We start from the raw sequence: 27,471 nt of genomic DNA on the forward strand, positions 1-27,471 counted from the left end.
CTTTTGAATACCTTATCATGTCAAGAATTCACAGCTCAGCTTCCCCTCAGTGCCGCAGATGGCCTATTGTATGTCTCTTCCCCCTAATCTCTTGCCAGTAGCATCTGTGCATCTATCGTCACCCTGCATCTCTACTGAGCCACTCTATAAATAAATGAGTTTATTTTAGTTCATTTCAGATTTTTTTTGATAATTCCATGGGAGATTTGAGAGCTTTGTAATCCACCATCCTGCTGATGACACTCCGTGTGAAAATTTTAAATGGCTCTATTATATTCCATTGCTTCAATGTGTAGTAATTTACCTAATTATTTTCTTTTATTGTTTCTTTTAGGAAGAAGTGAATAGAAGCAAAGAGGGTGTTGCAAATCAAAAGCACATAGAGATATCATCTTATAACAGTCAGAATGGCTATTCTTAAAATAGCCAGTTGTCAGACAACAACTGATATTGGTGTGGATACTTCAGATTTTTTTTTTTTTTTTTTTTTTGAGACAGTCTTGCTCTGTCGCCCAAGCTGGAGTGCAGTGGCCCAGTCTTGGCTCACTGCAATCTCTGCCTCCTGAGTTTAAGCAATTCTCTCGCCTCAGCCTCTGAGTAACTGGGATTACAGGCATCTACCACTATACCCGGCTAATTTTTGTATTTTTCATGGAGACAAGATTTCACCATGTTGGCCTTGGCTGGTCTCGACGTCCTGACCTCAAGTAATCCTACCGCCTTGGCCTCCCAAAGTGCTGGGATTACAGACATGAGCCACTGCCCCCAGCCTAATCATCATTTTCTAATCTGCCCTCCAACGGGAGAAACAAGTAAAATTATGCCATCTGAGGATTATTCACCAATTTATTTTAATTACTTTTTTCTTTATAATATTTAATAAGATCACAAATTATATAAAATAGTTATCAGGTTTTTGGGAAGTTACTTTTGCTGGTTTCTTATAAAACTGGATGGAAAATACAAACACTATTTAACCACTCTTTGCATATAGCAAATGATGTCCAAAGTCCAAACACTGTTAATAATTAATACTCCAATAAACATCGTGTCAGAATTTTTCTTTTCCCTTTGAACCTTTGCAGGATTGCCACATCACGAGCACTGCACCTCCATCAGGAATGAAAATTCCTACTACAATTAAAAGAAAGAAGAAACAAAATTAATTTGCTGATGAAAAATGTAAAAAGAGAAATTTTCTTTGGTTTTGTTTCTTTATTGAGGGTCGTCATTTTAAAAAAAAATGCTCACTAGTCATTCTTTTGAATACTGTCTGTGTGAAAGATGTAAGATGGTTGATTATTTCAAATGACAGAAGATAAAGATGAGATATCATCATGGCATTAACAAAAATGAGATTTGTAGCTGGAGTTATTTTATAGTCTAACATGATCACCAATCATTCTATAAATCTGTTGGATGAGTTTATTATATAGAGATAGATGGATTCTGAATAGAAAATTTCACTTTAGAAAAAATATTTTATTTTCACTATATAATCATGTACTTAAAAATTCTCTTTGATAAGAAACAAGTGAACCGGATTCAATTTTCTTCACATCTTGTGTAATACACTGTCACTTGCTTCCTCCTGCATTTCATTGATTAGCCCCAGGGAGCAGTGCAGCCTTATCTGCCCATTGTTTATATAACCCCTGGATATAAATACCAGATGCTGACAAAGGAAACAGGATCTGCTTAGTGAAACAAGGGACATGCAATGGATCCCAAATATCAGCGTGTGGAGCTAAATGATGGTCACTTCATGCCCATATTGGGATTTGGCTCCTATGCACCTCCGGAGGTAATAATCACATTTTCAGCATTGAGCATTTAAAAGAGCAAAGCTAGAATAAGTGGACGATGACCTGGGTTGTTCAGCTTTGTGTTCCTGTTACTCTGTGTGACTCATCTGGTCTGTCTTCTAGGCTAGAGCTATTCTATGTTCAAAGAGAAAAGGTAGTCAATGTTTGTTTTGCACTGAGGTCTATCATACAGTAATTTACTGCTTATTTTGTACACTGTTTTTATCTGCTGTTTCTGTGTATTGCCCAGCTTGGCAGAATATATAAAACTCATCAGTGAAGAACACTGCCTGGTAGTTCCCTTTGTAGGAGATGACTGCCGTGAGAATGGTTTCTCTGTTTATTTCTGTGGTTGAAGAAATCTTTTATTCTTCCACTAGACATGATCAAAAGAAACCTTTGTGGCAACAGCGCCTAAAGCTGGGGTGTATGAAAACCGTTGGGATAGTATTGCTGAGCTGCCGCGTGGCCTTGAGCATAACACAGTAATACTGGTCCTGGACTTAATACCCTGTATAACTCTCAACTCTAGGAAAATTACCTGACAGGAAAAATAACTAAGAAATTTGTATCAAAATGATAGGGGTGGTCCTCTGACACAGAAGTGGGCAAAATGGAGACTTTTTTTCTAGACTGAGCTATTTCTACATTGGAAGAAAACTTGTATTCCAAGACTACTAAGTGTGTTAATAAGGACTAGTCACATAAAATTTGTGTCTAAATTTGATCAACTATATGTTGTAAGAATTTACAGAGAAACACCCTGAAGACCATCAACAGGAGTGGTTCACTTTGTAATGCAAATTGGCATGAAGGGGAAGTAAGGAAAAACACAACACAGAAGCTCTAGCCTTGGTAAACCTTGAATGCTTGCACAGCAAAGAGAAGATCAGGGCTGGTATAGGGGAAGGCAGTGAGACCTGGCATCTAGTTCCTTTTAATTTCACTAGAAAAACAAAGCTTCCAAAATACTTACATTAAAATAGAAAATTGTTTCATTTATGGTTTTGTCATTTAAAAAATATACCTTTAAAATCTTTATCCAAATTTGGTAGATAAGTCAATAATTTTAAATTTCACTGAAATTATATCATTCCTAAAAGAGTTGATCTTATTTGTTAGGGATAAAGCATACTTTACTAATCTCTCACAGGTTGCAGTTCATTTCTTAGGTATAAATCTACATACCTGGAGTATATGTCTTTACTCCTAGTATTTAGTTCTGTCATGCACACAGAATGGCTAATGGCTGTGTAGAAAGGAGTTAGCACAATAGACGGCCACCCGTAGATGCACCTGTTTTCAAAGTTGGAGCCTGGCTAGTATCTGAGAAGTTGAATTTCTCACCCTTTCCTAACTGATAAGGGTGCTGTCTATAATTAACTGGTTGTACAAAGTGTAGGGTTTCTGTATACCTGCTTTCTTTACAAGACTGGAAGTTTGGTGGGTGCCATACAGACTGGGTCAACGTAACCAGCACCCCGTTAAAATCTTGGGAATTGAGTCTCCAAATAGCATCCCTTGTAGTCAACATTGCTGGAGGAAGTCAGTGTGTTTCCTGCAACATCACTGAGAGACTAATCATAGGAACTTACACTGTATTCTTACCATAATTTCTTCCATGTGCCTTTTTCCATGTGTTAATTTCACTATATTAAAAAATAATTAGAAGTGGGTATGCAGTGACTCATGCCTGTAATCCCAGCACTTTGGTAGGCCAAGCCAGGTGGATCCCTTGAGCTCGGGAGTTTGAGCCTGGGTAACACAGTGAAATCCCCTCTCTACCAAAAATACAAAAACTTAACCCGGCATCATGGTGCCTGTCTGGTCCTAGCTATTTGGGAGGCTGAGGTGGGAGGATCACTTGAGCCCGAGGTGAAGAAGGTGGGGGTAGGGGCAGATTTTGTAGTGAGCCAAGGTTGTGCCACTTTATACCAGCCTGGGTGACAGAGTGGGACTGTCTCAAATAATAACTATAAGTTGAGTCTTGTTAATTTTTCCAACAAATGACTAAATCTGAAGTTTTTGTTGGGAAACTTCACGCTAGTGATTAACCAGTAATTGCCTGGGACTGAAGAGGTCCAGGGATACCCAATCTTTATTACTAACTAGGAAAGACTAAAGCAAATTGGGATGGGTTTATCACTCCACACGTAGAACTAACCCAAGACACGAGGATAATGTGATTTTTGTGAAGGTCATTGCTGGTGCCTGAACTACTGATACGGAAGTGCTGGGAAGGGAAGAGCGTGGTCTCTTTAAATTATACAGAAGCGGGGAAGGGAAGTGCTGGGTGGAGGAGGATGTGGTCCCTGGCTAGGGCTCCACCTCCAGGGACCTAGGTGAGGACAGGCATTTTTGTTTTCCTGCCCAAATGTTGCATTTCCCAAGACCACCCTGGCCTGCCATGCCCACATCCTGTGCCTGTAAAAACCCCAAATTTTAGAAAGGCAGAGACAGAACCGGATGGACTTTGAGAGGAGCACATCGGCAAAGGAACACAGGCAGCTGGACATCTAGAGAAACGCACCAAAAGGCACCAGCACGCCAGCGGGCCACCTACTGGCAGAAGCAGAATGACGCTGAATTTGACTAGGGCAGTCAAAAGACAATCCAGGCTGCTGATAGGGGAAAAACGTTCCTACTCCATCCCCTTCTGACTTCCCTCAAGCTACCTCTACTCTCCACTCAATAAAACCCTGCACTCATTCTCCAAGCCCAGGTGTGATCCCATCCTTCTGGTGCACCAAAGCAAGAATCCAGGATACAGAAAGCCCTCTGTCCTTGCAACAAGGTAGAGGGTCTAATTGAGCTGGTTAACACAAGGCTGTAGATGGCAAAACTAAAAGAACAAAACTGAAAGAGCACCCTGTAACACACGCCCACTGGGGCTTCAGAAGCTGTAAACATCCACACCTAGACACTGCTGCGGGCTGGGAGCCCCACAACCTGCCCCCATCTGTATGCTCCCCTAGAGGTCTGAGCAGCAGAACAGTGACGACACTCCCATCGCACACCCTGTGAGGACAAAGGAACTTTTCCTGTGTCACTACCTCTCAAGCACATTAATCACCAAATACTACTTTCCGTTGCTCCTTCAGGTTCCGAGGAACAGAGTTGTGGAGGTCACCAAATTAGCAATAGAAGCTGGCTTCCGCCATATTGATTCTGCTTATTCATACAACAATGAGGAGCAAGTAGGACTGGCCATCCGAAGCAAGATTGCAGACGGCAGTGTGAAGAGAGAAGACATATTCTACACTTCAAAGGTACTGTGCCTATGATGAGCATGCATGCACATGTATTTAATGTGATAGTGTGAAGATGACAATTCTGTAACTGGTTTAGTAGTTGTGGGTGACTTGTGCTTATTAGTTCCAATGTATTCACACATATTCATGTATTAAAACTGAAATAAAAGGCAGAGAATGATGATGCCTTTCTCATCATTATTGTGTTCAAATTTATTACTTGAAAGTTACTTTAGGTTTTGAGCCTCGGCTCAGTGTAAGTTTTTTATGAATTTATATTTTAATTTCAATAGGTTTGGGGGTACAAGCGGATTTTGGTTACATGAATCAATTCTATAGTAGTGATTCTGAGATTGAAGTGAAGCTGTCAGGCGATCACTGGACATTGTACTCAATATGTAGGCTTTTATCCCTTACCTTACTCCCAACCTAACCCACACTGACTCTTGAAAGTTCGTTATATAATCTGTATGTCTATACATCCTCATAGCTTAGTTCCCACTTAAAAGTGAGAATGTACAGTGTTTGGTTTTCCATTCCTGAATCAGCTTACTTAGAATAATGGTCTCAAGCTCCATCCAAGTTCCTGCAAAATATATTATTTCATTCCTTTTTATATACACACTATTCAATGATGTATATATATACTACATTTTCGTTATACATTGGTTGATGGGCACTTGGGTTGGTTTCATATTTCTGCAATTGTGAATTGTACTGCTATAAACATGTGTGGGTATGTGTCTTTTTCATATAATGACTTTTCTTTTTGTTAGATACCAGTATTGGGACTGCTGAATCAAATGATAGATCTACTTTAAGTTCTTTAAGGAATCTCCATACTGTTTTCCATGATGATTATACTCATTTACATTCCTACCAGCAGTGTAACAGTGTTCTTTTTTTTACTATATTCATGCCAACTTCTGTTTTTTCAACTTTTTAATTATAACCATTCTTGCAGAAGGTGGTGTGATATTGTGATTTTAATTTGTACTTCCCTGATTATTAGTAATGTTGAGCACTTTTTCATATGTTCATTGGCTATTTGTATACTTCTTTTGAGAAATGTCTATTCATTTACCCACTTTTCAACAGAGTTGTTTTTATCTTGGTGACTTAAGTTCCTTGTAGATTCTGGATAATAGTCCTTTGCTGGATGCATAGTTTGCAAACATTTTCTCCCATTCTGTAGGTTGTCTGTTTACTCACATAATTATTTCTTTTGCTGTCCAGAATCTTTTCAGTTTAATTAGGTCTTATTTTTGCTTTTTGTACATTTGCATTTTGGGGTCTTAGAGATAAATTCTTTGCTGATGCCAACGTACAGGCCAATGTAAAGAAGAGTTTTTCCAATGTTATCTTCTAGAATTTTTATGGTTTCAGGTCTTAGACTTAAGTCTTTGATCCGTCTTGAGTTGGTTTTTGTATACGGTGAGAGATGGCTTCCAGTTTTATTCTTCTACATGTGTCTTGACTGTTGTCCCAGCACCATTTATTGAATAGGGTTATTTTCCTTAATTTATATTGTTTGCTTTGTCGAACAAAGATTAGTATTTGGCCTAATTTCTGGGTTCTCTGTTTCATTGATCTAAGTTCCTATTTTTTATACCAGTACCATGCTGTTTGTGTAACTATAGCCATGTAGTATAATTTGAAGTCTGGTAATATAATGCCTCCAGATTTCTTCTTTTTGCTTAGTATTGCCTTGGCTATTGAGGCCCTTTTGTGGTTTCATATGAATTTGGAATATGGTCATTTTCATACTATTGATTCTATCCATAAGCATGGGATGTGTTTCCATTTGTTTATGTATCATTTCTTTTAGCAGTGTTTTGTATTTTTTTGTAGAGATCTTTCAACTCTTTGGTTAAGCATATTCCTAGGGATTTTATTTGCAGCTGTTGTAAATGGAATTCTTAATTCGACTCTCAGCGTGGTTGTTGTTGAATAGCAGTGCTACTAATTTCTGTAAACTGATTTTGTAACCTGAGACTTTATTGAATTTGTCAGATAGAGGAGCCTTATTGGATGAGGCTTTGGGGTTCTGCAGACACACTGACTTCCTCCAGCAATGTTGACTACAAGGGATGCTATTTGGAGACTCAATTCCCAAGATTTTAACGGGGTGCTGGTTACGTTGATTATTTTGTTCCACGGAATGTTCCCTTGATGTGATGCTATCCCCCTTACCCTGAGAGTAGGAGTTCCTGAGAGCCAGACTACAGTGATTGTTATTGCTCTTCTGGGTCTAGCCACCCAGTAGTGAGGTTGCCTCACTCTAGACTAGTGCTGGGAAATATTTGCAAGGGATTCGGTGATGTGGCCTGTCTTCAAGTCTCCCAGCAGTGGGTACCAGCTCCAGCTGTCATGGGGAAGGCAGGGAAGTGACATAGACCCTGAGATGCCTTGATTATAGATAGCCCTGATGTGCTGGCTTTCTCAAATGTTGGTTATAATAGTAGCAAACTTGTCCCATGGCCACACTCAGGACTTCTGTCTGGCCAGGTAGTTGCAGGCAATGGTGGTAGCTGAGATCATGCACAAGTTTTCTCCTACCTGGGTGCAGTGTTAGTCTACCTAGATATTCTGTGATGAACTGTGTTGGTTGTCCTCCAACCAAGAGATGGCACTTGCAAAAGAGCACCAGCTGTGGTGGTAGCAGTGAGATTTGAACTTCCCTTATGTTGCCCTGGGGAGGTATTCTGGTTTCTCAGGTGACGGGCAGGGCAATAAATTTTCTAAAAATTTATTGTGTGTTAGGCTACCAGGGTGGGTGGAGGGGCACAACCAAGTTTGGTCAGGGTTAGGCAAGTATGCACTCTGACTTTCTGGAGACTAGCTACAGCTGCTGTGAGCATCAGGGGATGGTGCTCAGACTACTGGGGTAATGTTCCAAAGGGAAGCATAACTGCCTTTGCTGCACAAAAGCATTCACACATGGAGTAGGGAGTAGCTAGTGGCAGTAAGCTTCACCAAGATCGCATGCAGTTAGAAGGCAGATCCCAGTTCCACAGTGCTCTAAGAGCACTGAACTAAGTTCCAAGCAGCCTGTGCTCAGAACTCAGACTTGCCATGGGCCGTAAGCTTTTCCTGTGGAGACAGCAACTTTGGCTTTCAAGCTATGTCCTGCCCATCCACCTGCAAGGCCAGGTGCCAGGCTTCTGCATTTGTCTGCAGCACACTTCCTGCTTTCCTCCAGAGTTCTGGCCAAAGGAGCTCATCCCTACTCGAGATAATATTAATATCATGAAATTCAGCTGGGAGCCTCTTTCGATCTGTGGCATGTGCCTGAACTCCCTAAGTTCAGATTGACTGACTTCCCTGATGTCCTCTGTGAGATAAAATAAGAAATGGCTTCCTTCAGTCCATGCTGCAGATTGGCAATACCCTTGTGGCACTTGTCACTGCTGCTTCTACTTTATTTCTCACCTCTCCCTAAATCAGCTCTGAGCCTGGGTAGGGTTAAGGCCTTACACCCATGGCCTGAATTTTCAGAGTCCCTGGTGGGGAAGGGTATTCTGGAGGCAGTTTCTCCCCTTCTCACACTCTGGGCACTTAGTTTTTCATCTGTCTCACAGTGTAGGCTGCAGCCTGCCACTTCTTTCAAAGGGTCTGTGGATTCTTTCAGTTTTCCTATTCAGTTACTTCATTGCTTCCTGGAAAAAAGTTTGCATTGTGAATCTCTACACGCTATTCTGTCTTTCCAAGTGGGAGAGGCATGCTAACACTGCCTCTGATCCACAAACTTGGGAACAAAAAACTCAAATCAGGATGGTTTAACCTAGACTACAAATTCACAGAGACCTATAATCATATTTTAGTTTTTCTTATGTCTGGGATGACTTTCTTCAGTATCTTATTCTGAATCTCAATTGTCCTTTTCATTGAAAAGCGTGGGAGGCAGGGAGATGCAACATAAGACAGCCCTATGAGTATGAAACAACAGATAACAAAACTATCTTGAATGATGCTCAACACTTGTCAGCATGTAACAAGTTTTTGCTCTTCAGTTTCTAAACAGGAATACTTATTCTTACCCATTGGGTTCAATGGATGAGAAAATTAGACTATTCAAATGCTTTATAATTTCTCTCAAACACAGTTCAGATAATCAGAATTATTACTTCATATCAATTTTTACCTACTGAAAATTTTAATTCCATTGTTCAGTAGTTGTACTAACTATATATGCAATATATAATAGCTTTCATATGGTTAGGTCATATCAAAATAAACAAAGAGTATATTTTTTGCCAGGGATCATCAGTTTGGAACGCTGAAAAATGTCTAAATATTAGGTGAAGCAAACTAATAAAATTGGCTCATGTTTTTATTCAACATCAATCCTTTATTTTACCCTGCAGCTTTGGTGCACTTTCTTTCGACCACAGTTGGTCCAACAAGCCCTGGAAAGTTCACTAAAAAAACTTCAATTGGACTATGTAGACCTCTATATTATTCATTTCCCAATGGCTCTCAAGGTAAGGAATCTTGAGATCAAACTTCTTTCTCTTCTGTTGTCAGCATGACCATCCTTTATGATGATGGTTGAATTAAGCTTCTAAGGAGGATGTAGGTATTATTACATGGGAGAAGAGTCCCAAGTATAATGTCTAACCTGCTTTATTGAATAAATAGTGAAACCTTCCTTATCTAATGTATGATGACAACAGAAGACAGTACATCAACCTTAAAAGCCTCTGCTTAAAAAACTCAAGAAAATAACGATAGCCACCTTCAAGACCCTGTCTTAATTGGGGTTCCTGAGTCCATCTCTTAGGATGTTCACAGATGCAGAGATTCATGCAGCTGTGGTGCCAAAAAAAATCACTGTACATATGGTACACAGTGAGTTTCCATTATCTCTCCCCATTTTAAGCTGAAGTAGATTTGGTGGAACTCACTCTGGGTGAGTCTTAAAAAGGAAACCATAATGGGACCTGAGAATCCTTGCCTTTTTCACTAAAGCTTGTTTCACAATGGAGTTGGTAGCTTTGCTTAGTCATGAATTTCGGTTGTGCATAACTTTTAAATTTATAGGGAAAAACTCAGGCTAGTTTATTTAAAAAAGAGTTTATTGCATGATGCAAATGGGTAGTCACTGCCATGAATAAAGATTTGACCTAGACTCTAAAAATGTGACCTTTTCTGCATAATTATCTATGAACTCCAAGAGGTTTTCTGGATTTTTGTCCCAGCCTTTTTCATTGTTGGCAATGATAGCTTTGAGGCAGCTCAAGGCTCATGGTGATTAACATAAGAGAGCCTCCATGGGTCTTACAACTTTCAAATACATATTGAAAAGAACTTCCATTTGAGACCATGTTTGGTTTAGGATCCTGCTCATGTACTATCAAATCTTCAGGGGGATAAAGAACTCTTATTGTATCACCTGGATCAAGAATACAATCCCTTATTGCTGGATATCAAGGATTTTTGAGTCAAAGAGTGGCATTTCCCCAGAGAAAATTATAGGAGCAGATAAAAGCAACAAAAGTCAACTGTGAAACCCCATTAAAACCTGTAAAATGTTTATATATATAATGGAAGTATATTATATATTAAAGGAAGCCTGTCTCCTAAAGACATGCTTTAAAACTCCGTACGTGAGACACTTTGCCCACACCCCTTTCTGGAACATTGCAGCACCTGGTGGATTATCCTAAAATGTACACGGGAACAAGCCTATGGGTGGAGAAATTAAATTGTGACATTAAAATGACTGCTTCTACTTCAGCCAGGTGAGACGCTACTACCAACAGATGAAAATGGAAAAGTAATATTCGACACAGTGGATCTCTGTGCCATATGGGAGGTAAGTGCTAGGAGGACAGAGTACAGAAAAGGAAGACAAGAGGTAAACCTGTTTCCCAGCTTTCATGTGCAACCAATGGGATATGCACCACTGGAACTAGAAATTAAGGAGCTTGACAAAGGAAGTTTTCCTCAGTGGTAGGGAAGAACACATGACTGAAATAGAATAGTGGGAAATGAAGGAGATAAATTGGGGACAAGGAAGACAGGTATTCCTCCCCCTCCATGTGCATTTTTCTCTCCAGCTTCCTAAAGAGGATACCCAAATTCTTCTTGCTGTCACTATCCTTTTCTGTTATCTGTTGTAATTCTCTTGAGAATCACTGCTATTTTCATTGTCATATCTTAACAGTTGTTGCTTTAACAGTTCTGTCTTGCATTTATCATAATCTGCAGCCAACTGCACAAATAATTCCTCACAACCCCTTCCCAGGCCATGGAGAAGTGTAAGGATGCAGGATTGGCCAAGTCCATCGGGGTGTCAAACTTCAACCGCAGGCAGCTGGAGATGATCCTCAACAAGCCAGGACTCAAGTACAAGCCCGTCTGCAACCAGGTGAGGGCCCTCAGGCTCCTCTCCTTTCTCTTCTCAATACCCATCTTCCTGTCCTACTGCCTGGCTTCCATTTGTTTTGTTCCACTTACATTTGTGAAATACAAGATTCTAGAAAGCAAAGCCTCTGTCTAGACTCTCCTTGGAGAAGTCTTAGTGAAAAAGGTACAGAGCCCTTCATGCTGAATTCTGTATACTATTTTTGGAGGAGGTAAATTTCATCAAGGAGGACTGAAATGGTTAATCAGAGCTCAGGGAGTAGGTGCACTTATCTCTCAGGTTTGAAAAGACCACCAGAGAGTGGACTGGTAAAGATGATTTGGAGTATAATGTGTATAATTATAAAGGCCATAAAAACATGGGATGAGCAATAAATCAGGAGAGAGTGAGAATAAGAGAAGATAGGTACTGTGGGTTTAAATAAGGTTTAAATGTCTGAATGCTTTTTATTGGCATCTCTGTTTTCATAGTTCTTGAGCAGGTACTAAGAACTAACTGGAAACAGTGAAAGTCATCCAGGTTAGGGAGAGGAAGTTACCTGTTTATGAGAGCTGCTTGAGAGATAAGCTGAAAGGATGTGGCGTGCTACCCCCACCCTTGCCTCGTGTAGAAAAGCCTGCTAATGTTGCCTCATTTAGACCCAGACCCAAAACGGGAGTCTTATAGCTGGACCACCTAGGAAGAAAAGTTCTAAAGCACAAAAAAGAAAGCCTTTCATTTTGGAACACTTATTTGCAGCTGGAAATAGGGGAATGCACTAACTGACTGAACTACCATCCTGTCCATCCTGCCCTTCATTTTAGTCCTTCCACATTGTTATTTCATGTTTGGACTGTGCTGGAAGAACTGTTTTATACAGGCTGCTATTCAATAAATTTGTAAATACCATACCCACCAAAGGATTTAACACTGAAAAATTAAGGTAACCTTGGAAAATTCTAAAACAGTCACTTTTCACTCCCGAGATGTAGGTGGTCAAGAGAAATGAGGAACACTGTAGAAAGCCATATGCAAGATGCACAGATGGCATTGTGTTTGCTGTGGACTCTGTTGATGTTGAAAAATGGAAGAAGTCAAAATTGAACTTTATAAAATAGGGTATAAGAAAATAAAGATGTCCCTATACTTACAGGTGCTAAGAAACGAAGAAGTTGTCTCTCTCAGAAATTGAGAAATTGTTAGCAATGGTTGAACTGAGCTCATCAACTCCTTGGCATTGGTAGCCTACCTGTGCAATCATAGGACATGAAATAAAGGATTTGAGAAACTCCATGATGTGATAATGAAAAGAAAAATATTGCAGTAATATAAAAAGATGAATATGATACCTCTTCTATATATGTGGAATAGATTTTCTCTGGTCCGATTTTGACAAATGCAAGACTGTCTACAGCCTGGTTTTCCTGTATGCCCTCCTGCGTGCTATCAAAGCTTCATTTCATTGAACAATCAGATGCCCAACTCTGTGGCTTTGTGGAAGATGAGTAAATGCAGTGATGCTTCAAGTGGTCTCTTCTCCCTAGCCCACAAATATTTCAGTACTATCATTTTGGGAAGTCAAGCAAGTATACTAAATTAACCAGAACACAACTGTGGAAATCTGACCCAAAGTTGTTGAAATAAAACTTTAAAGAGTGAAAAAAAAGAGTTAACTACTTATGGAGATAACTAGTTGTGGTGGAAGAAATCAACACTGGGGAAAATTTAGCAGAACATTGAGCCGACCTTGTGACTGCCCACATCTTATTTTGATGCACCTCTTTGCTTTCTGTCATCAAATCAACTATTGAGAAGCATCTATTCTGCATATAGTTCTGTTCTCTAACTTACTCTTTTACTACTTAGAGTCAATGAGTACAGGTCTACAGTTGAAACATGTAGTATTTAAAATTTATGTATTTGGTAATATAATATAAAATCTTGATTTCCAATTAAAAAGTGAAGGAATTAATGTGGTTTTAATATTAGTTTTACTCAATTGTTTTATTATGACAATTTTCCAATTTGAGAGAAATTTGAAGGGATAATACAGGACATCTACATGTGACCATCTATATCCAAAATTGTTGACACTTTGCCAACCTGGCAAATATATAGGTATATATGAGTAGATCTGCATCAGTACATGTAGTATTTGTTGAATCTCTTCAAAATATATTCTAATGATCACAATTCACCTCTACAGACCTTTCAAAGCATGGCATAGGAATGAAGATATTCTCCCAGTAACAGTGCAATTATTATATGTAAGGAAATAACAATAATGCCCTCATATCATTGATTATCCAGTCAGTATTCGGATTTCCCATTGTTTGATTGAAATGTCTCTTATACCTCTATTTTAACCATAAATAGAAGATGAAAACATTTAAAGATACCATATAATAAGATTAAGTACCTGAAATTATACCAAATAAAAGATGTGTATGACCTCTACAGAGAGAATTATAAAATAATGAGAAATGTTAAAGAGTAAAGAAAAGATATATCATGAAAACAAAAAAGAATCCAGTTGTGACTTTCTGTTTGTTGGACTTTGATCAGTTAACTTGTTCCAAGTTTTTGAAAGGTAAGTTTCTGTAGATTGGCAGTTATACTTGGATGCTTCATATCATAGAAGTTAAACACTTTTGGTGAGAAACTGCCTCTACCTTGCTGTGTCCCTGAAATTATACCACAGGAGGCAGCATGAAATGGCAGATTGTCCCACAATTAGTGATGCTAATTTTGATCACTTGGTGAAACAAGTGGTAACCAGATCTAATTTCCAGAAGCACGTGTTCTCTCCTTTGCAATTACTAGTAATCTGCTGGGGGAAAATAATCAAAAGGGAAAGTTATATTCCACAGCAAATTTTCACATAATGATTGAGTATACATCAATGATGTTTTAAATGTTTGTATTGCATTATTATTGTATTTGTTCTTTCCTGGGGGCTTTAAAGTAATTACTTTCAATTTTAACTACAACTTTACTATTCTTTACATTTTATTATGAAAAAGTTTTTTTCACTAAGTCAAGAAAAAAACAATTACTCCTCTTGGATATGCTAAAAGCTTAACTCTTTCCCTTTAGTTATTCATGTCCTGGAAAAAAATGACTGTCATGATCACTGTATTAGTCCATTTTCATGCTACTGATAAAGACATATCCAAGACTGGGAAGAAAAAGAGGTTTAATGGACTTAAAGTTCCATATGGCTGGGGAGGTCTCACAATCATGGCAGAAGGCAAGGAGGAACAAGTCACATCTTACACAGATGGCGGCAGGCAAAGAAAGAACTTGTGCAGGAAATCTCCTCCTTATAAAACCATCAGATCCCATGAGACTTATTCACTATCTCAAGAACATCACGGGAAAGACCTGCCCCCATGATTTAATTATCTCCCACCAGGTCTCTCCCACAACACATGGGAATTATGGGAGCTACAAGATGAGATTTGGGTGGGGACACATAACTAAACCGTATCATGCCACCCCTAGCCCCTCCCAAATCTCATGTCCTCACAACTCAAAACCAATCATGCATTCCCAACAGTTTTCCAAAGTCTTAACTCATTTCACAGCATTAGATTGAAAGTCCACAGTCCAAAGTCTCATCTGAGACAAGGCAAGTCCCTTCCACCTATGAGCCTGTAAACTCAAAAGCAAGTTAGTTACTTCCAAGATACAATGGGAGTACAAGCATTGGGTAAATACAGCTGTTCCATGTGGGAGAAATTGGCGAAAATAAAAGGGCTACAGGACCCATGCAAGTCTGAAATCCAGCAGGGCAGTCAAATTTTAAAGCTTCCAAATGATCTCCTTTGACTCCATGTTTCACACCCAGGAGTCAATGGAACTCCATTTACATCCATGCTGATGTAAGAGGTGGTTCCTATGTTCTTGGGCAGCTCCACTCCTGCGGCTTTGCAGGGTACAGCCTCCCTTCTGGCTGCTTTCATGGGCTGGCATTGAGTGTCTGCAGCTTTTCCAGGTGCACAGTGCAAGCTGTCAGTGGATCTACCATTCTAGGGTCTGGAGGATGGTGGCCCTTTTCTCACAGCTCCATCAGGTGGTGCCCCAGCAGGGACTCTGTGTGGGGGCTCTGACCCCAGAGCACTGCCCTAGCAGAAGTTCACCATGAGAGCATGGGCCTAGTGGTAAAAACCTAGGTGGAGGTCCCCAAACCTCAGTTTTTCTTTTTGATATTAATTTTTTTTTTTTTTGAGACAGAGTGCTGCTGTCACCCAGGCCCAGGCTGGAGTGCAATGGCAGGATCTCAGCTCACTGCAACCTCCACCTCCCAGGTTCAAGTGATTCTTCTGCCTCAGCCTCCTGAGTAGCTGGGATTACAGGCACATACCACCACGCCTGGCTAATTTTTGCATCTTTAGTAGAGATGGGGTTTCACCATCTTGGTCAGGCTGGTCTCAAACTCCTGACCTTGTGATCTGCCTGCCTCAGCCTCCCAGAATGCTGGGATTAAAGGCATGAGCCACCACGCCTGGCCCCATGCCTCAATTCTTAACTACTGTGCACCCATAGGCTCAACACCACATAGAAGCTGCCAAAGGCTTGGGACTTGCACCCTGTGCAGCCACAGCCTGAGCTATACCATTGGCCCCTTTTAGTCACAGCAGGAGTGATTGGAATGCAGGGCACCAAGTCCCTAGACTGCACACAGAATGGTGACCCTGGGCCCAGCCCATGAAACCATTTTTTCCTCCTAGGCCTCCACCTCTGGGCCTGCAATGAGAAGGGCTGCCACAAAGGTGTCTGACATGCCTTGGAGACATTTTCCCCATTGTCTTGGTGATTAACATTGCATAAGTAACATTGTTAGTTATGCAAATTTCTGCAGCTGGCTTGAATTTCTTCTCAGAAAATGGGTTTTAAATTTTTACTACATCACCAGACTGCAAATTTTCTGAACTTTTATGTTGTTTCCCTTTTAAAACTGGATGCTTTTAACAGCACCCAAGTCATTTCTTGAATGCTTTGCTTAGAAATTTCTTTGACCAGATATCCTAAATCATCTCTCTCAAATCCAAAGTTCCACAAGCCTCTAGGGCAGAGACAAAATACCACCAGCCTCTGCTACAACATAACAAGAGTCACCTTTGCTCCAGTTCCCAACAAGTTTCTCATCTCCATCTGAGACCACCTCAGCCTGGACCTTATTGTTCATATCACTATCAGCATTTTTGTCAAAAATATTCAGCAAGTCTCTAGAAAGTTCCAAATCTTCTTACATTTTTCTGTCTTCTCCTGAGCACTCCAAACTGTTACAACCTCTGCATGTTACCCAGTTCCAAAGTCACTTCCACATTTTCAGGTATCTTTCAGCAACGCCCCACTCTACTGGTACGAAGTTACCATACTGGTCCATTTGCATGCTGCTGATAAAGACATACTCAAGAGTGGGGAGAAAAGAGGGGTTCAATGGACTTACAGCTTCACATGGCTGGGGACGCCTCACACTCATGGCAGAAGGCAAAGAGGAGCAAGTCATATCTTACATGGATGGTAGCAGGCAAAGCGACAGCTTGTGCAGGGAAACCCATTTTTAAAATCATGAGATCTTGAGAGACTTATTTACTATCATGAGAACAACACAGAAAAGACCCACTCCCATGATTCAATTATCACTCCTGGGCCCCTTCCACAACATGTGGGAATTATGAGAGCTACAAAATGAGATTTGGGTGGGGAAAGAGCCAAAACATATCACCATTGGTGAAGGCAAATACTTTTGATCACTCTTTTAACCACTCAACACTATGAAGACATGGATTGTTTTCCTATAATTTGTGATTTTATTCATTATTGGTTTTTGATGCTCAAATCTACACAAATATTACTGAGATTCCTATAAAACTACTTTTTTCTTTTAAACCTGACCTCATAAGTCTTTAAAGAAATTCTTACATTCTGGCACCATTTGATGTTCAAAGTTCAGAATCTTAACCTATCCCAAGTCTGGAATTGGCCATGTGCAAATATAGTGGTCAAAGGTTGTTAGAAACTGACTCTGGTTCATAGAGTTGCTTATGCTCAGAAATCACATTTCTATGTATACTTTTAGGACAGCAATAGAAAATGTATTTTTATTAAAAAGATCATTACTTGACAGTAATAGTCTCAGTTCAAATTTAATGTTATACTTTATTCAGCTTATTTTAATCTTTATATTAACATATGTTTTGAATTATCTGATGCTTTTCTATCTTGATCATCTACAGGTGGAATGTCATCCTTACCTCAACCAGAGCAAACTGCTGGATTTCTGCAAGTCCAAAGACATTGTCCTGGTTGCCCATAGTGCTCTGGGAACCCAACGACATAAACTATGGTAATAAAAGCAACAGGAAGTTTACCTAAAATGCCATTTTGATGAAAAATTTTAATTATAGCCTACTCAGTCTCCTGGAGTTCACTCTCAGTGAATCAGTGTACGGGGAGAATTTGCATTTCTGATGAGATCCCAGGTGATGCTATTGTTCAGGAGCCTCACTTGAGAGGCTCTGGTGCAGAATGAACACCTTAGTCTGTTTAGGGAGCCTCCTACCAAACTGAATCCAGCCTCAAGACTTCAGCATTTCTGGCTTTCCTTCCAGGGTGGACCAGAACTCCCCAGCTCTTTTGGAGGACCCAGTTCTTTGCGCCTTAGCAAAGAAACACAAACGATCCCCAGCCCTGATTGCCCTGCGCTACCAGCTGCAGCGTGGGGTTGTGGTCCTGGCTAAGAGCTACAATGAGCAGCGGATCAGAGAAAATGTCCAGGTGAGGAGTTGAGTGGGCATCAGGGCTCCTGCATGGTGTCCTTCATGTGTGTGCTTCTTGTAAGTTTCCCAGGACGCCCTTGGACTAAGTCCATCTCCTGGGCATTTCCTATGCACAAATGCTTTGTGTGCATCATAAGGGTTTTCTCTTCTACTATAGGAGGGGCAGCATGGGTGGAGAGAATCAGGATGGGACCAAAACCAGGAATTTTGGCATAAAGTTGGCAACTTACTCTGTATCCCTCTGCTAGGGCCATCACCTTTTCTTCATTTTCTGAAATGAGTTGGGTTAGGTGTTCTCTAGTCTTCAAATCATTGCAGATTTTTTCTTCATGTCCTTGCTTATTCTGTATAAATTTCATGTATTTATTCTCTTAGAATTATTTTTTGAGTGCCTGTTGAAGTCTTTGGGTATTTTTATTAGGTTGCATGTCTTTTTCTATGTGTAGAAAAACATAATACTAAGTAAAATTATAAAAAAGAAAACCTCTCAAACATAGAGGTTTAATACAAAACCATTTATTTAACTGACAATTTCATGGTTTGTAATTTAACCTAAGCTCCACCTGAACTCAGTCTAGTCCTTCTGTTCCTGGCTGGGCTGTCTCACGTGTGTGCAGGGCAATGAGGCAGCTCTGCAGAATTAATCCAAAATTCGTATTCTGGATATTCTTTAGAGCTTCAGATGTATTGTTGAAATAGCCTCTCCCAAAATGTACCCGTGTTTTTATTCTCTTTATGGTGGTTTTAACAAAAGTTTCTATTCTTAATGTTGTCAAATTCTTTATGACATTGTCTTGTAGTTGCTAATATCGTGACTTTTCCTATATTGGAAACATGATAATACGTTACTATATTATGTAGTAAAATATTATATAGTAATAGAAAGTAATATACTATATATAGTCATAGAAAGTAATATACTATATTCTATTAATATCTTATAAAAGTATTAATGTACTTTTATAAATTGGGATCATTTGATTTTTAATGTGAAATCAGGGTGCAAATGTACATATAATTTTTCACTTGATAATAAAATGTACCACTAAGAATTATTGAAAAGTCCATATTTGCTCACCTATGTTGATTTTTCATCCTGTCATCAAGTGTCCATAAGTACTTCTGACATTTCCCTTCTTTCAGAGTTAACTTTCCTGTACTATCTAAATTATGTTACATAGCATTCTTAAGGCATTTGTGTATGTTTTCCTAGATTTATTCATAGAAAACTTATAATTTTAATAGTCTTTGGATAACTTGAGAATTTTCTAATCTATGCAAATATTCTAAGAATACAATGAATGCTTCTTACCTAGATTCATCAATTGTTAAATTGATGACTTTTATTCTCTTTTCCTTATTCTCTGTATTAGAGTATTCCAATAAAATTTAGTAATTTAGTATTATGCTAGAAATTAGTGACATCTTTTGATATTTAAATTCTTTCCAATTTGAATACTGAGATCCTCTTCAAGCAACTACTTGTTTTCTTTGAGCATGATGTTATTAGGATTTGGACAATTACTGTCTTGAATCTTATTGAAAACAATTTTCACATTATACCTGTTCATTGAAGATGGAAATCAGATGAATATATTTGGATTTCAGTATTTCTATATCTGATGTGAAACTGTACAACTCTACAAAGAGGATCTCAACAGATACTAGAGATGAAATCAAGTTAACCTTGTGTGTACATGACTGGTTCATGTACTTATAAGATTAAGAATCTAGAGAAAAACTTTGAAACTTATGATTTAGATAGTTTGGTGATGATACAGTTTGGATATTTGTCTCCTTCTAATTTCATTTTAAAATGCAAAAAACGTTAGTTTGTGTCCTTTGTAGGGACATGAATGCAGCTGGAAACCATCATTCTCAGCAAACTATCACAAGAACAGAAAACCAAACACCACATGTTCTCACTCATAGCTGTGAATTGAACCATGAGATCACTTGGACACAGGAAGGGGAACATCACACACCTGGGCCGATTGTGGGGAGAGGGGAAGAGGGAGGGATAGCATTAGGAGATATACCTAATGTAATTGACGAGTTAATGGGTGCAGCACACCAACATGGCACATGTATACATATGTAACAAAACAGCATGTTGTGCACATGTACCCTAGAACTTAAAAAAAAAAGTTATCCCCAATGATGGAAGTGGGGTCTGGTGGGAAGTGTTTTTGTCATGGAGACAAATATAGAAATATAGAAATCCAACAATATCCATCTATATTAGTCCATTTTGTGCTGCTATAAAAAAATACTTGATGCTGGGCAATTTATACAGAAAAGAGCTATATTTGGCTCACAATTTACAGGCTGTACAAAAAGCATAGCACCAGCATCTCATTCTGGAGAGGCTTCAAGGAAGCTTTAAATACCAACATTAGGTCATTCCTTTGCTCCCATACCTGATCATAGGCTGTTAGAAGCAGTCACACTATCTCTTGAATGTCTTCCTGCTTAGAAATTTCTTCCACCAGATACCCTTAAATCATCACTAAGTTTAGACTTCCACAAAGTCCTGGAATGGACACAATGCAGCCAAGTTCTTTCCTAGGGGATAACAAGGGTGATCTTTGTTCCAGTTTTTAATAAGTTTCTGATTTTGGTCTTAGACCTCATTAGCCTAGACTTCATTGCCCATATTTTTATCAGCATTTTGGTCAGAATCATTTAACCAATGCCTAACAAGTTCCAAACTATGCCTTATCTTCCCATTTTCTTCTGAACCCTCCCAACACTTCCAAACTGTGCTAATTACCCAGTTCTAAAGCCACTACCACATTTTCAGACATTTTTAGCAATGTCCCACTCCTGGTAACAATTTTCCATATTAGTCCATGTGCACTGCTATAAAGAAATACCTGAGGCCAGATAAAATATGCCAGAAGGTGGTTTATTTGGCTCACCATTTTGCAGAGTGTACAAAAATCATGGCACCATTTTGGTTTTGGTGAGGCCTCGGGAAGCATTTACTCATGGAAGAAGGTGACAGAGGAAGAAGCATATCAAATAGCAAGAGATGAAGAGGAAATAAAGAAAATGTCAGGCTCCTTTTTAAACCCGATTTCATATAACCTAATGCAGTGAACACTCATTACCATGGGGAGGGCACCCAGCCATTCATGAAGGATGCCCCCATGGCACAAACACCTCCCACCAGGACCCACTTCCATCATGGCTGAATCATGTTTTTAACATGAGATTAGGAGGGGACAAATATCCAAACTGTATCACCACCAAACTCTCTAAATTATAAGTTTCAAAATGTTCCCTCTAGATTCTTCTAAATCTTCTAAGTACATGAACCAATCATGCGCACACCAGGTCAACTTCATTCCATCTCCAGTTTCTGTTGAGATCTTCTTTGTCTGCAGTTTTGTGCAGTTTCAATATATAATATCTAGGAATGGATTTATATTTTACCTGATATTCTTTAATCACTTGAGAGTTTAGAGATGATCTTTCATAACTTTTCGAAACTTATCAAATATTTTACATATTGCCTCTACACCCTGCTCTGATAAACTTGGCTATTCCAAGTTGACAATTATGCAATCTACCAATAAAAATTTTCTACTTCTTTGATAGGTTTTTGAATTCCAGTTGACTTCAGAGGATATGAAAGTTCTAGATGGCCTAAATAGAAATTTTCGATATGTTGTCATGGATTTGTAAGTAACTTTGGAAAATGGGTTGCCAAGTTTATTTTTAGAGGAGGAATGTCAGATGGGTGTTAAAAGTGAACTCAATACCAGGGAGACAGGCCAACGTGAGTCAGAGGTGAGACAGGAACTCTGGAACTCTCCTTCTGGATTCACTCCAGAGCTCTGTTCTCTGACAGGGTGAGCAGGCCCAGGGTCAGCATGGGTCAACCTGTGCCTCTGCTCTCCTGACTCCCTGAAAATTTCCAGAGCAGCCAATATTATTGCTGAATCTGCACCTTTCATGTTGGCCTAGCATTTCTGCTATGCCCTAGTGGACAAATTGGATATTGCCCACATGGCTTGATTGCATGTTTTTCCAAATCCGTACTTACAGCTTTTTCTTCCAAATCTGCTCAGTTCCTTATCAGAAAAACATTTCCAACAACATTGGTGTCCATGCCAGAAATTCATCTCTTCCATGTGGAATTGCTCACTAGATCTTGTCAATTCAGTATCTTTACCCATTTCAAATTTCTTTCTTCCTTTAGACCTTTGCTCATGACCCAAACACTGCATTTTGCCTCCAGAAAGTTTGTCCTTAGTGGGCGTTAGAACTCTTGGCTTTGACGTTTTTTACAATATGGAAATCTAAATGCAGACTATAAAGAAGTTTTAGAGAAGAGATTAAAAGTCAAGGGAAGAGCCAGTCTCAGTGGCTCATGCCTGTAATCCCAACACTCTGGGAGGCAAAGGCAGGTGGATCACTTGAGGTCAGAAGTTTCAGACCAGCCTGGCCAAAATGGAGAAACCCTGTCTCTACTAAAAATACAAAAATTAGCCATACGTGGTGGCATATACCTGTAAATCCAGCTACTCAGGAGGCTGAGGCAGGAGAATCCCTTGAACCTGGGAGGAAGAGGTTGCGGTGAGCTGAAATTGTGCCACTGCACTCCAGCCTGGGCAACAGAGCAAGATTCCATCATTAAAAAAAAGAAAAAATTAAGGGAAGAGTTGGAAAGTCCCATCTTTGGGGATAATATACAGCTGACAAAAGATCTTACTCTTTCTACATGCTCCAAGGTTCTAGGATTCACAGAAAGGCACTCACGTGATGAGGAAAAAACAAGTTATGTCACTGCTTGCAGTGGAGATGTTAACAGGTAATAGACAGGAGATAATGCATTAAAAAGGATAAACACAGCAGCACGTCGTAAGAACTCAATTTTTTAAATATCATTGTTTACATTTTTATTAGTTTAGAGGAAAATAGTAAAATAGGAAATCATGAAAAGGAAATGAAGAGTGGCAAACATCAGTAATTCTCACCAATTATTCAATATTAATCATTTATTCATTCTATTTTGTGTTATTTCCACCTAAAGATTGCCCTTAGCATATTGTAGAGTTTTGGATATGGAGCCCCATATCACACATGACAGTTTACATGCCTGAATCAAAGAAACTATTTTCCATATGGTAAGCAGCTAGTCAGTAATGAATACTTAAAGGATATGTGATTGCTACCAAGAACATTTAACCCTCAAAACTTAGTGATGAACATATAGCTGGCTTATTTCTATTCAAAACAATGCAGGATGAGTTGCTCCTTTCATTGAGAATTTGAAATAGAAAAGGTCAGAATCTCTCTTTGCTCTGTTGACAGATATGGAAGACTATGTTTGAACAACTGACCCTGTGTAGTTTGTGTGATAAATTCCAGGCAAGGGAATATAAGTTGAAAATGATCTTATTTTGGGGGGGGGGGAAAAAACACATTATAAAGTCATGTTCATGAAAGACAGATTCTACAAATTGAAAATAAACTTAACATTCACACTAATGGCAGCGTCATAGAAAACACTTTGCTACCAGCTTTTTAATAGTCATTTCATCTATATTATGTACTATCATTTCTCTTTTCAGTCTTGTGGACCACCCTGATTATCCATTTTCAGATGAATATTAGCATAGAGGGTGTTGCACGACATCTAGCAGAAGGCCCTGTGTGTGGATGGTGATGCAGAGGATGTCTCTATGCTGGTGGACACACAGCCTCTGGTTAAATCCCTCCTGCTTGGCAACTTCAGTTAGCTAGATACATCCATAGTCCAGAAAGCAAAGAAAATAAATTTTATCTTGAAGTAATTGAATGTTTTCCTTAAAGGTTCTTTTCCTACTCCTTTCTACACACTTGTGTGTTTCTTTTCCTTCTACTTCATTAGGGCCAAAAATTGATTTGCCTATAAGTTTGGGGCTGAGTGGATAAATATTTTATAGATATTTTTGAGGTGAGAGTGGGTGGAGTTTGCAGCCTCTAGAGGAGGAGCAAGTGACCAGTATTTATCGGTTAGTCTGTCTTTAGTTCTTTCAGAAAGAAGAAACCACACAGCATAGAACCTGAACACGAACCATATTGACATAATGACCAACAATCTATGGCCTCCCTCCAGCATCGCAAATTGGAGCTCCAGCAACCTAGGGATGCAGCATCCCTGTGGGGTCATGGTTAGGGAGGTGGGAGGGCACCCATCCAGGATAAATAATTAGAAGTCAGATATGGGAGAGGTTAGAAGAAGAGAGTTGAGTAGGATTCTGCTTGGAAAATACAAACACATGCTCTTTTGTCAGTTACGTCTTGTGCATAAAAGGAAACTTCCCACATTGTTTCAAGGCTGAGAGCCAGGCCTTGACCGCCTGTGTGCCCAGTATCAGCAGTGGCCTTGCTGGGCTGTGGTGGAGCAGGACATCAAAGACACCATTGACTGGTCACATTCTCCTGAATATCAGCTCCATATAGAGCAAATATTAGGACCTAAAAATATACTATTAATTTGTTCTACTCAGTCTTTTGAAATATTTTGTACATTTAAAAAGGCACACTAATATAAAATATCCAAAAGCCATTACATGTTATTGTCAAATTAATTTCAATATTGCAAATACATCTAATTATCCAAAATTTCGAAAATCTTTTGAAAACAGTGTATGTAAAATAGCATGATGCTTTCAAACTTTGGTAACTTTCAGGAATAATTCTTACAAAGACACCTAATTGTTCGTATACTTTGTAGGAGTACAAATTTAACCAGTTAGTCAAGAACATAACATTTCATTCCAGACAACTTTTTGAAAAGTTGGGACAATGTCATGGGCTACTGGCCAAAGCACTTTGAGACTGACAGATGTTTATGACCTGTGCACATTTCCAATGCGTTTACCCTCCACTGACTTAACCCCATTAGAGGGGTTTCCTTAAGCCACGTATTTCAGCTGAGAAATATCCTGCCAAGTTTCTTAGTTTACAATATTTCCTAAAATGATTTATTTCTTAAAATTGGAAATTTAAGAGACCATAAACTTTGGAAGACCCTTGGGTGATCTCTGGACTGTTTTCTGTCTTCACTCATTTCCTTGAAGTCAAATATTCTCATGGCTTTAAATACAACCTCTAGGCCAAGAAACCGCAAATCAGTATCTGCAGCTCAGCTTTTTCTCCAAAACTCCAGAATGAATCGTCATATTGACTGCATCTCTACCTTAGTGCCTAATGGACATTCACACTGAGCGTGCCTCAAAGCTCATTTCGATTGCTGCCTTCCTGTTCCACCTCCATGTTCCTAGACTAAGTAATGCTTATTTCACATCTTGTCAAGTTGATTGACATAATCAAAAATTAAACTTATTAGTCAAGTATGTGATGCCAAAGAATTTCAGATTTTCTTAGCATGCGTGACATTTTTTTCCCCAAGATGTGAAGTAATAATTAGAACAGTCATTTATAAATAGTAAATCTGCTACAGGCTTATTCCACTTGTTTATCCTTCATTTTCACAAAAACTTAATTAAAAAAAAAAAAAAGGCCACGCGCTGTGGCTCACACATGTAATCCCAGCACTTTGGGAAGCCGAGCTGGGTGGATCACGAGGTCAGGAAATCGAGACCATCCTGGTTAACATGGTGAAACCCCATCTCTACTAAAAATACAAAAAATTAGCCGGGTGTGGCTGTGGGCACCTGTAGTCCCAAGCTCCTCAGGAGGCTGAGGCAGGAGAATGGCGTGACCCCAGGAAGCGGAGCTTATAGTGAGCTGAGATCGTGCCACTGCACTCCAGCCTGGGCAACAGAGCAAGACTGTCTCAAAATAAATAAAAAAAAAAGTTACTTAGAATGTTTTAAAAGCTTAAATTGGTAACACATGGGATGTAACAAAATTCTATAACCTTCAATTCCTCATTTCACTATTTTTTTTCTATAAGAAATGCTAAAGTGAGGCTGGGAGCAGTGGTTCCTGCCCATAATCCCAGCAATTTGGGAGGCCGTGATGAGCAGATCACTTGAGGTCAGGAGTTTGAAACCACCATAGCCAACATGGTGAAATCTCATCTCCACTAAAAATGTAAAATTAGCCAGGTGTTCTGGCATGCACCTCAGCTATTCAGGAGGCTGAGGGAAGAGAATCGCTTGAACCCGGGAGGCAGAGGTTGCAGTGAGCCAAGATTGCACCATTGTACTCCAGCCTGGGCAACAGAGTGAGACTCCGTCTCAAAGAAAAAAAGAAAAAAGAAATGCTAAAGTCAGTACTTCAGGTTTAAATAAAAGTAGACAGTAACTCAAACCCATGAAGAGGTATAAAGACTGCTAGTCTCTATATATAGGACAAAATATGAAAAAAATGTATTTTTGAAATTCACATTTGTACTCCAATTATCTCAAGATTTAAAATATAAATGTATGCAAATAACACTAAATATGTATATAATGTATAATTTTACTGACAAAAGTAAGGTGAGGTAAAGAGAAACCCTGTGGAAAAGGAAAGTTTTTTATGAAATATTGGTAGATTAGTATTGATTCAAAGTAAATTGTTATAACTTTATAAAGTTGTATGTCATCCTCACAGGAACCACAAATAACTATAGAATACACTTAAGAGGAAATGATATGGGAATCCCAATGTCACTCATCAAAATCATACAAACACACCAAAAAAATTAGTAACTATGGATATGAAAGCCACAGACAAGGAAAAACTGAAAATGGCAAAAGTCACATTTTCCCTGTCACTAATTCAATCGTGCATCACATCACACCTGGGCTCTCTTCTGAAAGAGGCTTTATTAGGCAATTACATCTTTCTTTGTATAAAAATGAGGGAGTATAATTACATGAACCTGGATGGCATAGCTTACTATACATTAAAGCTATGATAGAGAATATGGGGCCAGACACGGTGGATTACGCCTGTAATCCCAGCACTTTGGGATGCCAAGGCAGGCAGATCACTCGAGGTCAGGAGTTTGAGACCAACCTGGCCAACATGGTGAAACCCTGTCTCTACTAAAAATACAAGAATTAGCCAGGCATAGTGATACATGCCTATAATCCCAGCTACTTGAGAGGCCGAGGCAGGAGAATTGCTTGAACCAGGGCGGTTGCAGTGAGCCAAGATGACACCACTGCACTCCAGCCTGGGCAACAGAGAGACACTCTGACTCAAAAAACAAATTCGTAAAATAAAAATATGGGTCCCAGGCTACAGACCTGTACAGCACCGTCCTGCACTGAATACCATGGGCAAGTATAGCACAATGGAAAATATTTACATATCCAAATATATTT

General features: G+C 39.3%; 2 protein-coding genes and 1 pseudogene across 5 annotated transcripts in view; 2 read left to right on the forward strand and 1 right to left on the reverse strand.

The window, feature by feature from the left end:
* The window catches only part of LOC117082118 (aldo-keto reductase family 1 member C1 homolog), a 99,805-nt gene that overhangs the window by 65,640 nt on the left and 6,694 nt on the right, over positions 1–27,471 (reverse strand). The gene's annotated exons all lie outside the window — the stretch shown is intronic.
* LOC117082119 (aldo-keto reductase family 1 member C4) lies at positions 1,654–23,997 on the forward strand. Of its 3 annotated transcripts, XM_033208673.1 has the most exons (9): positions 1,654–1,804; positions 4,907–5,074; positions 9,424–9,540; positions 10,797–10,874; positions 11,307–11,429; positions 17,651–17,760; positions 18,026–18,191; positions 21,797–21,879; positions 23,776–23,997. In XM_033208673.1, exons 1-9 carry the CDS (start codon positions 1,721–1,723, stop codon positions 23,816–23,818), a joined length of 972 nt encoding a protein of 323 aa, XP_033064564.1. In that variant the 5' UTR covers positions 1,654–1,720; the 3' UTR covers positions 23,819–23,997. The 3 variants fall into 3 exon arrangements, 2 of the variants coding, with proteins under 2 accessions (XP_033064564.1, XP_033064566.1); XM_033208675.1 differs by lacking the exon at positions 11,307–11,429 and having other exon boundaries at positions 1,674–1,804; XR_004436478.1 differs by lacking the exons at positions 18,026–18,191; positions 21,797–21,879; positions 23,776–23,997 and having other exon boundaries at positions 1,672–1,804; positions 11,270–11,429; positions 17,651–17,757.
* On the forward strand, positions 11,663–13,016 carry LOC117082774 (annotated as a pseudogene).

This window comes from Trachypithecus francoisi, unplaced genomic scaffold (genome assembly GCF_009764315.1).
Source record: "Trachypithecus francoisi isolate TF-2019V2 unplaced genomic scaffold, Tfra_2.0 Lachesis_group9, whole genome shotgun sequence".
Taxonomy (NCBI): domain Eukaryota; kingdom Metazoa; phylum Chordata; class Mammalia; order Primates; family Cercopithecidae; genus Trachypithecus; species Trachypithecus francoisi.

What these genes read in the sequence shown, in the direction of transcription:
- LOC117082119 (XM_033208673.1), top strand. Translation starts at nt 1,721, where the DNA reads ATGGATCCCAAATATCAGCGTGTGGAGCTAAATGATGGTCACTTCATG. An exon ending in ACATATTCTACACTTCAAAG is followed by an intron (nt 5,075 to 9,423) that starts GTACTGTGCCTA and finishes TTTACCCTGCAG; the next exon opens with CTTTGGTGCACTTTCTTTCG. An exon ending in ATCTCTGTGCCATATGGGAG is followed by an intron (nt 10,875 to 11,306) that starts GTAAGTGCTAGG and finishes ACCCCTTCCCAG; the next exon opens with GCCATGGAGAAGTGTAAGGA.